Here is a 12,278-nt window from a genome sequence, read left to right on the forward strand (position 1 = left end):
GGGGGGAGATCTTTAGAGGGCGAAGATTCTTTCTTTCTCTCTGAGGAGAGTTGCCTTTCGCCTGTTCTACCTCTGTGTGTTCTATTTCTGCTCAGATTAATTTACTCACTGGGGGTCTGTAGCTGAACTGCCATGTGTCATTTATTTCTGAATTTGCTTGCTGCCAAATAAAAGATGGAGTTACATGTGCATCTGGTATGGGTCACCACATCTTGCACTGTAGTACTAGCTGAAAGCTTATAAAGCGTGCTGTGGTAATTGTTCAGGACTTCTAAATAGCTGAACAGTCTAGGTGTTACGGTATAAAACAAGGATGCTGAAAAATGTAGCGTTCTGAGCTTTCTGCATAATAATTGCCATATTAAAAATACACATTTTTAATTAACAGTAATGAAGTGGGATTGCCCCAAAACTAGCAGGGCTTTTTTTTTCTCATCTGCTTTGTCAGTGTAAATTTTGGAAATCTATCTAGTGCAGGGGTGGGCAATAATTGTGGGGGGGGGGGGGGGGCACTCCAAGAATTTGGCAGATGGTCAGTGGCTGCACTTTTCCATGATATTAGAGGAGTGGACGTGGGGCCTGGAATGGAGTTTGGGTGCAGAAAGTAGGTTGGGGAGGATATTAGGGTGCAGGAGGGGTGCAGAGCCTGGGGGAGGGGTTTGGTGAAGGAGTGCATTATGACCTGGGGGAAGGGCTTAGGAGGGGTTCAGGATCTGGGAGGGAGTTGTGACCCAGGGGTAAGAATGCACACCATTTGGATTGTGACTTAGGGCAAAGGTGCAGTAGGGGAGTGTGTTGTGATCTGGAACAGGGAGTTGGGATGTGTGAGGGCATAGGGCTCTCCAGGCTGTGACTGGGAGGTGCTTATCCTAGGCAGCTCATTGCCAGCAGCCCAGTGGGACTCTCAGGCAGTCTCCCGACCTGCCATTCCCATGTACACTACTCAAAGTGCCAGCTGCTGGCCAGCGTGTGTTTCTCTACATGGTGTGTGCCATGATGGGGGGAGGTGCTCTGAGCTTCCTGCGCCCACAAGCATGGTTTCTGGCCAGTGGGATCGACAAGGATTGTGCTGGAGGTGAGGGCAGCATGTGGAGACACCCCTTCCCCACAAGGGGCATGCGCTGTGCAGAGATAAACACACTGACCCCAGCAGATGGAAGCTGGTAGTGGCATGTGGAGGTGCAGAGGCAGGGAGCTTGCCCAAAGGGTTCTAGTGGGCCACGGGACATTGGTGACTCAGAATTGTGGCAGGCCAGATTTGGATGATGGCTGTATTTTGTCCATCTCTGACCTAGCTACATAGAGAAACAATAATTATTTCATATTTCTTAAAATATATTTTTACAGATGATAATGAAATCAAGTAATATGGAAATTCTGGGACCAACTAAGCTGTTAAATACCCAATCTAAGAGCTTTCTTTCTGTTGAGCCAGAGATTTCTCACATATAGCAATTGAGCTAAAAGTGTACAGAAATCCCTCAGGAAGATTAATGGTCTTTTGTTATGACAATAATATGAGTGTAATCATAATGGTCAGTGTTAGCATGGAAAGGAGCTGCTATAACTTGATTGTGTGGTATTAGTTCAGTCCAGTAGGGGGCAGTACTGAAGTGGGTCTGTCCCCTGAAAGCTCATCACTGAATAAATCATTTTCTTAGTCTTTAAAGTGCTGCATTTCCACTGTTTTGTTTTACTTGGTAAGCAGTTCATGAGCATATGGTTTTGGTTATGACAGCTGCTGCTCTCATTCAGTTATTTTGGTTCAACATTTTCTTTTTTTCATATGACACTATTATTTTTTCCACTGCAATTTATTATTCTGGTTTACTCCTTTATTAGTCAGTATATTAATCAAAGATGAGTTATGCAAAATTATTTCAGACATATGTTGCTAGTTATTTGATTGCCTATCTTAAAGCCACCTTGCTATATAACAAAACTGATAGCATTGTTTTATGTTTTTATTAATAGTAAACAAAAAATCTGTAATGATTAGAGCTAAGCTTACTTTACTACACAGTTTTATCTCTTTTTAAGTCATAAGATGTGTATGATTCTGCAGTCAGACAGGATAAAATGGTTTAAATTTGCTTTATATTTTATCTTACAGGTTTTAGTGCGGGAAGTCATAGCAATGAGAGGCGACCCTATGGTTTTTGGTTTCCCTCTGAACAGCTATCAGAAGAGGAAATGAGAAGACAGAGACTTCATAGATATGAGGGATGGTGAAATTGCCATATTAATGAAAATATGTAAAGTGCTCTTCAGAGTTGCCAAAATGTTTGCAGATCTGTTCATATGTAAAGTTTCTACTTTGCTTCAGCACTATTTACTGTTGGTTATATAATTTAACAACAGCAAAACATGCCAAGGATTTTGCAAGGTAAGTCTGAAAATCTAGACTTAAAATAAGTGCCTAAGAGCCAGAATGTGGCTGCACTCCATTTTGCTGTATCCTAAATAAGAAAGAAAATTTGTGCACTGATGATTGTAACGGCCGCAGTTCACTTCTGACATTTTTGTACAAAGACTCGTAGGAATGCCTTGTTTTTTGTTTGCTGTTAGACTCAATGAACAAACTAGTTCTCGTCATCTATCAAGGAAAAAAAGGAAAACACAGATACTATGTTAGTATGTGTCTTTGATTTTAAAATTTTGTATATCAGCCTTGTAATTTTTTTTTCTTTTAACCTGTGATGAATAATCTTGTGTATTGGTAAGTAAAATGATACGTATTCATACATTTCCCAGTGACTATGCCTAGTTGAGCCTGCATTAGTACAGATTCAACATGATTTTGCAATTATATGTAAATTACATACAGCCCTATGAATCCTGACCAGTTGTCAGTACCGCCTTTGATCACCACGGCCTCAAATCATCCCATTTGGCCTGGGATATGTGCACAGTAAAATTCATTGGTAACATTTCACACGATCTTGAGACTCCCTGTGGCTAATATGATCATCCCAGTATTGCAGCATTAGCTCTTTAAAGTTCTTCCATTTGTGTGGTTATTGTAATTTCATATACATTTGGTTTCAGGAGGTGGAGGACAAATTATATTTAAACAAAACTGAAATATTTTCAAGGCAGGGAACATAAGTTGGGGTCAGAGAAGTTGTTATATATTGTTGACTTACCTGTTTATATTGGTAGGCAATAGGAACTCCATCAAGCAAATATTTTTTCATGCAACTTTAAAAATCAGACTGTTTCTCTTGATGGACTGTGCTGGCCCCTTTGGATTTTGGTTATAGCTCAAAAGAAAGTGAGCTGTGTTGGGGAGAAGGAAGACGCACACTACCTCTGCCTCTTTGGAAATGTGGAAAGCACGGTAAGCACCAGCACTTGATTCATCCTGAAAAAGATGTAGCCAGCATTCTTCTAGAGCAATAGTTCAGGAGAAAACCATGCCCTGCTGAGACCTGCTGCCTGTGGGCTACTGGGGTCTGCTGGCAGCATTAGCTGTCCCTCCTGCTCCCCAGCACAGCTAATCATATAATAGCTGTCCTACCTGAGGGCCTACTCAGGACAAAAAATTGTGTGCTCTTGTTCTACACTAGTACATCCATGATAGCTCATTAGTTTTTCCTTTGTACTGTGAAGAACTGTCTTTAAGTTAAATGTGCAAGTACAAAAATAAAGAAAAATGTCACTGTTCACACACAGTAGCCAATATGCTAATATTAATAAAATCAGCTCTGTTAATTTTTTGTCTGTTGGCATTCTTAAAAATAGTTTTTTCAAAATAAAAACAATTTTGAACAATGAAATGTTCAGGCAGGGAAGCCTCTTCTTTTCAGTTCTAACAATGATTACCTTATGAAACAGTTCATTGCCATCCTGCAGTATGGAACTACTACCAGTGCTGAGCCTTGATTTTACTTAGTGTTGGGTTGAGAAATTCTTGTATAGATTACTGTCAGGGACAAATCGGGATCAATAACCTCTGCTTTATGGAATCTTGACATCTTTTTCTTTCCACAGACTTTTAATCTACATATGTTGTTATACCTATATGTATTTTAATAGTAAAGTAGCTGAAGGTTATGTTCCTTGATGCACAGTAAATACACATATATGCTCTCTGGTTTTCATCAATGCACCTTGTCCTTTGTTTGCACAGGCTGCTTCCCATGAGCTTCAGCTTTGCCATTTTCCCTTCTTGTCCATTTCATGCCATGGAAGAGCCTGAAATGTGTGTGCCAAATGTTTAGCTTTTTAAGTGCACAGAACTAGGAAGGTTAGCTGTGATGCAATTTTGTGTGTGTATTTATATGTATTAAAAGTATTTATATATCTATATATGTAAAGTGCATGTGTGTATGGCCACATGTAAGTTCCCTGTTCATACCCATTGAGCACAATATTTTCTTTTTAGTACAGGAAAAACTATTCTAAATGCCCATTTTCTTGATCACCTACAGGATTTCACAGTTAGCGTAAAGACTTTTTCTTGTTAGCAGTCTATGCTTTGTACATGGTGTGCATTTTAGCCACACACTAGAATGGCTAATATTCATGTGTATTTAAAGAAGTTAATTTTTCTGATGGTTTCTTGAATTCTTCACTGATTAAATCATATAACAAAATGAGCAAAATTTCACATTTGAATATTGGTGCATATTTTTATCCTTAACCAGAACAGCTAAATTGATATAATCAGAAAATATATGGTAAAAGAATGGCTATCTTGTAGCACTTTTAGTAAAATGAAAAGTATTTACCATTTCCAGCCTTCTTCCCTCACATTTTATGGCATGTATTTGGTAATGTTAGTTTAGAAATCCTAGCACAAGGTGACTAAGTGCTAGAAGTACCCTGTGCTCCCTTGAAACAAAATTCCACATGCTCAGGGCAATCTCATGAGCTGTGTCTTTTTTATTGTCATTAGTTGTACTGCCTTTGTAAGCACCATTGTCATGAAATATTCATAAATGACGATAATATTGTCAGCAAAAACTCTGGATTGTTAAATATACAGCCTTCTTCACATTTTCTTATGGTGAAATTGAAATCAATATTTTTTTCTCTACATTTCAGCCTGTCCACTTCTCCTTTTTGATCTTAATGTCTAAATAAAGATCAGCACAGAAGATAGGATAGTTGTACATTCAGTGAAAGCTCATTATTAGCTAATATAGTTGACATATGTTGCCTGCGTTAGAGTCTGTATCGACTCACATTGAAGTCAATGGAAGTTTGCCTTTGAATTCAGTCGGAGTAGTATCAGGTCCTCTGATACTGTTCCCTGAAATGCTGTTAAATAAATGTTGTTGCTGTCATACGGTTTTACTCCGCACTGTCATAAAAGAGAACATGAATTCTTCCTTTAAAATTTAATCTACTTAGCTTACATAGCCCTGACTGCAGATGTAATGTCATGGGTTAAGTATAAGGCAGCCTCTGTTCCACAGTGTCTTTGCAGGGCTATAAGAATTTGAAATTCAGCCCTTCCTGCATAAATAAGCCTGCCTATCATGCGGAGTAATTCTCTAAAATCATTCTGTGACTGAGTAATTGTGTGAACTGAGTATTTTTGAAAGTCTGTATAAGACTTTGAATCCGAAGATGAATTCATTTCTATCAGGATCTCTGATTTCTCTTGGTTTGGTGCCTCAGTTCATTCTTCTTGGTCAGGTCCTACTATTGCCACCAAAGATTGAATTGATTTGGAAATTGAACCATTTCTTTGCACTTAATAAACTTGGTTGTTTCAGTCCAGGGTTAGGGCCTATAAGGGACAGTGTAGGTAAGCTTCTGTTGCTACCTGTTCTGTTCTGTCTTTGCTATGATTGTGCAAAGCATAATAACATCATCCTTTTTCTCCTGAAGACATCTGGTGATATACATGTTTTAAGGAAAAGGATGCTAAAAATATGTTTGTGAGACTTGTGTTGATAAGTGTTACATAGTGGATTTATCTTACAACCTGGGCACCCCATGTTCTGATCTGAGTGATATTGTTGAAAATTCAGAAGTCTTGGTGGTGATCTAAAAATATGCTTCTGTCAATAAGATCAGAATCAGACTCACTGACTATGCTGCCATGGTTTACATGGCACCATGGTATCTGACAAATTTGGAGAATTTGAAAGCGTTATTATTGGGGATAGCTGCTCCATAGTTAAAATTGAAGCTAGTTTTCTGTTTTATAAGGATCATTTTGACACAGGAAGCTCTTCTGCTTGAAATTCATATGCCTTATATAACGTCATGACAGAGTTTTGTTTTTTTTCAGGAAGTTTGGTAAAATCAGACACAAGAGTTTGTTGTAATATTTTTAAAATCACTTGAAGTCTCTTTTTTTTAGCTAATTTATTTATGTCCCCAAAATATCTCTAGGAACTGGATGTGTGGGGCAGTGTTGAGGGTTTTTTGATATTATCTTATTATCATTTAATGTTTGCAGTAGAAAGGAGAAAAACATATGTAATAAAATGAGCTTTTGATACCCCACATTAACATAAGCAGGGCAGGACTTAGCCACTGGCTCATTAAAATGCAGAGTTTTAGGAAAAGGTGAGTGGAATAATGCAAGTGGTGTGCTTAGGGAGAAAAAGGAGATTTTTACTGGCTCCACCATACCAAAGTATTTGGTCAGAAAGTAAAGAGAAACTAAAAAACCAGTTTGCTGATTCATATAGTCTTTGCAAATTGAAAATGTATTTGTTTGCATTGTGAAGCCAGCAAGTTATCCGTTGCCCACCTGGGGGTGTTTTTGACCAGTCTGAGGAAGGTCAGTTTTGACTCCTTGGCTTAAGAGCCAAGAAAGAGAACTTGTGAGAGGTAAATTCTCCATGTTGGCAAAACTTCCTTTTTTATAATATAAGGAACTTGGTCACAGGTAGTTGAGCAGTGCAGAATTTCTAGCCCCTTGTGCAGGGCCATTGCAAACAGACGAAAACAACAAGGTCGCGTCCACACTACAGCCCCCTTTTGAAAGAACGGCTTTCGAAACAGAATGTTGAAAGCCATCCTTTCAAAAGGGAGCGTCCACACACAAACAGAGACCGAAGGTGCGATCTGCTTTTCCAAAAGTCCCGGAGTGCAATTTCGAAAATGAGCGTCCACACTATGTAGGGCGCTCTTTCGAAAGTACAGGCGCAGGAAGTCTCGCGGGCAGGGTTGCATGGTGGATGAGCCCTTCCGGGAATGTGGCCCGCAGTCCCCTTAAATGGCCCGCCTACCCAGTCCCAGACCTCAGCCTGCACATGTCGAGGGCCAGCCTCCTGTCCCCAGGCTCGCACACCGAGGAGATCAGAGGAGGCACCCCAAGCCCCATGGAACCCGAGCAGCTCCCCCGTCCCCATTGAGGCCATGGCTAGCACACTGGCCATGGTCCTGGCTGCTGCGCAGCAGCAGCTTTGGGTGGCCAACCTACTAGCCACCCTCCTGGAAGTCATGCTGAGGGTGCGACGTCCCCAGCCAGTCCCCCAGGGCATCTGCTGCCTGTGGAGCTTGTCCACAAGCAGTGACTGGTGGGACCGGCTGGTGCTGGAGGACTGGGGCAACGACTGGTGGCCACAGAACTTCTGGATAACCAAGGGGACATTCCTAGAGCTCTGCCACTGGCACACCGCAGCCTGCCAGCACCAGGACACCCGCATGAGGCCAGCGCTCCTGCTCCAGAAAAGGATGGCCATTGCCCTCTGGAAACTGGCCACCCTGGACAGTCACCGATCCATTGGCCACCAGTTTGGGGTGGGCAGGGCCACCATTGGGGCCATCCTCAGTGAGGTAAGCCGTGTGCATGCAGGAGACAGGGGATGGGGGGCACTCCAGCATGGGGCACCATCAAGGACCATGGGACAGGGATGGGGACAGGGACAGGGACCCCAGGGAGGCCTGCCCTGCAGGGGACAGGGATGGTCAGACACACTACATGCCACCCCATGCTCATGAGTGCATCCTCCTTCTGCTCCCTGCAGGTCATCCAGGCCATCAACGGGGGTTCTGCAGCAGCTGGTCTGTGTCAGGGATCTGGACAATGCCATCCAGGGCTTTGAGGAGTTGGGCTTCCCAAACTGCTTCGGGGCCCTGGACGGCACGCACATCACTATCTGGGCCCCAGAGCACAGTGGCGGATCTTTCATAAACCGTAAGGGCTACCATTCTGTGGTCCTGCAGGCACTCGTCAATGCCAGCGGTCGGTTCCAGGACATCTGTGTGGGCTGGTCTGCTAGTGCCCATGATGCCAGGATGTTCCAGAACTTGGGGCTGTGCCGCCGCATGGCCTAGGGGACCTTCATCCCCCAGCAGGAGTTCCCCATTGAGGACGCTACAGTGCCACCCAGCATCGTGGCAGACATGGCCTACCCCTTGCAGGCCTGGCTCATGAGGTCGTACGTGGGACACACACAGCCCAGCCAGAACATTTTTAATGAGCGGCTGAACTAGGCCCACAATACGGTGGAGTGGGCATTTGGCCACTTGAAAGGGTGCTTCAGATGCCTCTTCATGAGGCTAGAGGTGGGCCTCCCCAGTGTTCCAGCAGTGGTTGGGGCGTGCTGTGCCCTGCACAACGTTGTAGAGGCAAAGCGTGAGGCATTCATGCACGAGGTGGGCCACTGAGGAAGGGCATGGGTATGAGCAGCCCCCTGTCGCCCCATGCTGCCAGGCCCAGTGGGACGGGGGGCGGATACGGGAGGTCCTGCGCCAGGCCTTTGAGCAGAGACCGCACTAACCACCCCACCTCTATGCACACCCCCCTCCACACACACACATGCACAGGGAACCCAGATGGAACCACGAAATAAACACTTTACTTAACCGCTATTACTGCTTTGCCTATGTGCAGGGAGGGGTATCACAGCAAGGGGGGCTGTGAGGAACTATATACAGCGGGTATCACAAAAAGGGGCACTGGAAGGAACTATATACAGGGGCATTGCAGCTCCAGGTGGTCATCCTCTGGGCCCTGGGAGGGCCGAGGGTAAGGGCAGATGGCCCTAATCATTTATGGGGGTTGAGGGATATGATCTCCGTCACCCACGTCCGCCCCTTCCCCCCTGGGTCCGGGTGGTCCATCATGGCTGGGCTGGGGCAGGTGGCATGGGGAGGTAGGGGCACTGCTGGGGTGGGGCCTCTGCAGGCTCCCTGGGGTTGGCGTGGGAGGAGTGGGGGGCGGGGGGGAAGGCCTCACCCTGGCCAGCAACAGGGTGGCCAGGGGAAGGTGTTAGGACAAGGGCTCTTGTGCGGGTGGGGGGGGAGGCTGACTGGGGGACCGGGGAGGTCAGAGGGCGGGAGAGGGGGCGGCTGGATGATGGAGGGGATGAGGGATGGTGGGGTTGCGGTGGGGACGGGGGCGGGGGCTGGGTCTAGGTGGTCCACCGTGGCCCAGGTCAGGGCATACATGTTTTCCGTGACCCAGTCCCAGGCCTGCTGCTCCATGGCAAGCCACTCCCACAGCATGCCAGTAAGGTTCCACAGAGCTGTTGTATGGGCAGTGTCCCCTGCCTCCTCGTTGCGGCCCTGCTGGTGCTGGCAGGTGGCCTGATGGGAGCCCCGCATGGTCCCTGTTCAGGATCCGGGCCGCTCCCCCTCGTCCTTCATGGTGGGGCTGGTCTGGCCACTGGCTGCAGGAGCTGTGGAGACAGAAGGGGCGGGGAATGGGCCATTAGTCCCAGGTGCAGGTCCCCGTGTCCTGCCCACCCCCACCAACCCCTGGGTGTCCTGCAGAGGTACTGAGGATGCACCCTCCCCCCTGCTGTTCCCCGGTTCCTCCATGGCTGGCCAGCCCTTGGTGCTGTCCCATCTACGTGGTGCTGAGTGTCGTGCATCGTCCCCCTGAGCCCAGGGAGCATACCCATCCAGGGTCCACATACACCTGGGCTGGTGGCCGTGTGGGATGCCTGTGGCCATCCCGGGCGGGACCTGACACTCCCTCCCCGGGCACTAGGGAGGCTGGTGTGCATGCCACCTACCTAGGGGTCCTTCTGGGAAGGCAGGCAAAGCACGGTCAGATGGGACCTGGCTGGTTGGCCCGGATGGGATGTTGATGACGAGGGCCCCCTTGCTTGAGCCCTCATCATTGCTGGTGGGGTCGAGGCGCCATGTTGTCTGCGGTTGCCTGGAGCTGGCTGATGGTCCCAGGTGCTCCTCGCTCTGTCATCATCTCCAGCTTGGTGTCAGCCAGGGATGTGTCGAGGAGGATGGTGGGGGGTCCGACCTCCTTCTGCCCCAGGAAGCGGTGGAGCTCCTTGTAGTAGGGGCAGCTTGTGGGGGCTTTCCCCAACTGCCCGGCTGCGTCCTGGGCCCTGCAATACCCATGCCGTAGTTCTTTCACCTTCGACCGGACCTGGTCTGGTGTGCAGGTGCGGTGTCCACGGCCGAGCAGCCCCTTTGCCAGCTGCTTGAAGGCTACGGCATTGTGGCGACAGATCCCTGTTTGTTGGAGGACCTCCTCATCCTCCCATAGGGAGAGGAGGTCCTGGATCTCGGCCTCTGTCCAGGAGGGGGATCGATGCTTTGGGGACTGGCCCGCCTCCTGAGATTACTCCGTGCTGTCTTTGGAGGGCCCCTAGTGTGGGTGGGGGTCCAGGTGCTTTGAGGGACTGGCTGGTGAGCTGGAGAGCAGTGTGACCTCACTGCTGGCTGCACCCGCTCAGCTTTCTGCCTGAGGGTTTCTGGGAGCCTGCGTCCTTAAGCGCGGCTGGATGCTGGGGCCATAGAGCTCCGTCTGCACTGTGAGCGGTGCCGCAACCTGCCAGTTGATCGCCGCTATGGAGGACTCCCTCTTTCAAAAGAGCGGCACTCGGCACTTCTACACTTGCTCTCTTTCGAAGGAGGGCGCTCTTCCCATCCTGGGAATGGAAGACCAACTTTGAAAGAACGTGGGAGTTCTTTCAAAGTTACTTTCGAAAGAGCGTGGTGTGTGTGTAGACGCTCCGCGGGCTCTTTCGAAAGAGATCCATTTCCGATCTGGATTTCGAATATACTTGTTAGTGTAGATGCAGCCCAAATGAAAATGAATTGCTGTGCCTACCTGAACATATACGTATTATATCACTGGTAATACTGATCCAGTATAAGTAATGATTTTTCATTTATGTAACTACTTGCACTCCTGAGCTGCGTCTACACGTGCACGCTACTTCGAAGTAGCGGCACTAACTTCGAAATAGCGCCCGTCACGTCTACACGCGTCGGGCGCTATTTCGAAGTTGAAATCGACGTTAGGCGGCGAGACGTCGAAGTCGCTAACCCCATGAGGGGATGGGAATAGCGCCCTACTTCGACGTTCAACATCGAAGTAGGGACGTGTAGACGATCCGCGTCCCGCAACATCGAAATAGCGGGGTCCTCCATGGCGGCCATCAGCTGGGGGGTTGAGAGATACTCTCTCTCCAGCCCTTGCGGGGCTCTGTGGTCACCGTGGGCAGCAGCCCTTAGCCCAGGGCTTCTGGCTGCTGCTGCTGCAGCTGGGGGTCCGTGCTGCATATACAGGGTCTGCAACTAGTTGTTGGCTCTGTGTATCTTGCACTGTTTAATGAAAGTGTGTCTGGGAGGGGCCCTTTAAGGGAGCGACTTGCTGTTGAGTCCGCCCTGTGACCCTGTCTGCAGCTGTGCCTGGCTCCCTTATTTCGATGTGTGCTACTTTGGCGTGTAGACGTTCCCTCGCTGTGCCTATTTCGATGTTGGGCTGAGCAACGTCGAAGTTGAACATCGACGTTGCCAGCCCTGGAGGACGTGTAGACGTTATTCATCGAAATAGCCTATTTTGATGTCGCAACATCGAAATAAGCTATTTCGAAGTTGGGTGCACATGTAGACGTAGCCCTGGTGTGACTATATATGTACTATTTTCTTAAAAATTAACAAAATGTACTGCTTTGGAAAACTAGGCGGGGCTATTAAACCCTGAGTAAAGCTGCATGAGCAGGTGCTGCTCAAGTTTAGCTAGATGGCAATGCACCTCCCACTGCTATGCTACAATAAACATGCCAGATTGGGGGCTGAGGTGCTTAATGAGGTTTCTTTTTTGTTTTCTCTTCTCACCGCATGTTAATTAATTCTTATTCTTCTGTAACGTTCCAATTGTTTCCTTGTACAATTAGTGTTCTTTCTGCACAGACGTGCCAACTACAAATGTTTGATATTTTCCCACTGTAAAAACTGTTGCCACTGTCCTATGTTAATAGATTGGATTAATTAATACATGATACAAAAGTGTTGCATGTTACACTTTTACATTTAGTGCAATATTTTATTGCTTTCCTGTACTTGAGAAGTGATTTTTTTTTTATAATTTCAGTAACGTTCAGTAGAGA

At 46.9% G+C, this 12,278-nt stretch overlaps 1 protein-coding gene across 1 annotated transcript in view; it reads left to right on the forward strand.

The window, feature by feature from the left end:
- The window catches only part of RHBDD1 (rhomboid domain containing 1), a 75,263-nt gene extending 70,633 nt beyond the window's left edge, over positions 1-4,630 (forward strand). The window contains exon 7 of the mRNA XM_075004494.1: positions 2,114-4,630. Coding sequence (XP_074860595.1) covers positions 2,114-2,232 — 119 coding nt within the window. The 3' untranslated portion in view covers positions 2,233-4,630. The remainder of the gene's footprint in view (positions 1-2,113) is intronic.
- Positions 4,631-12,278: the final 7,648 nt, after the last annotated feature.

Source organism: Carettochelys insculpta, chromosome 10 (assembly GCF_033958435.1).
Source record: "Carettochelys insculpta isolate YL-2023 chromosome 10, ASM3395843v1, whole genome shotgun sequence".
NCBI lineage: Eukaryota > Metazoa > Chordata > Testudines > Carettochelyidae > Carettochelys > Carettochelys insculpta.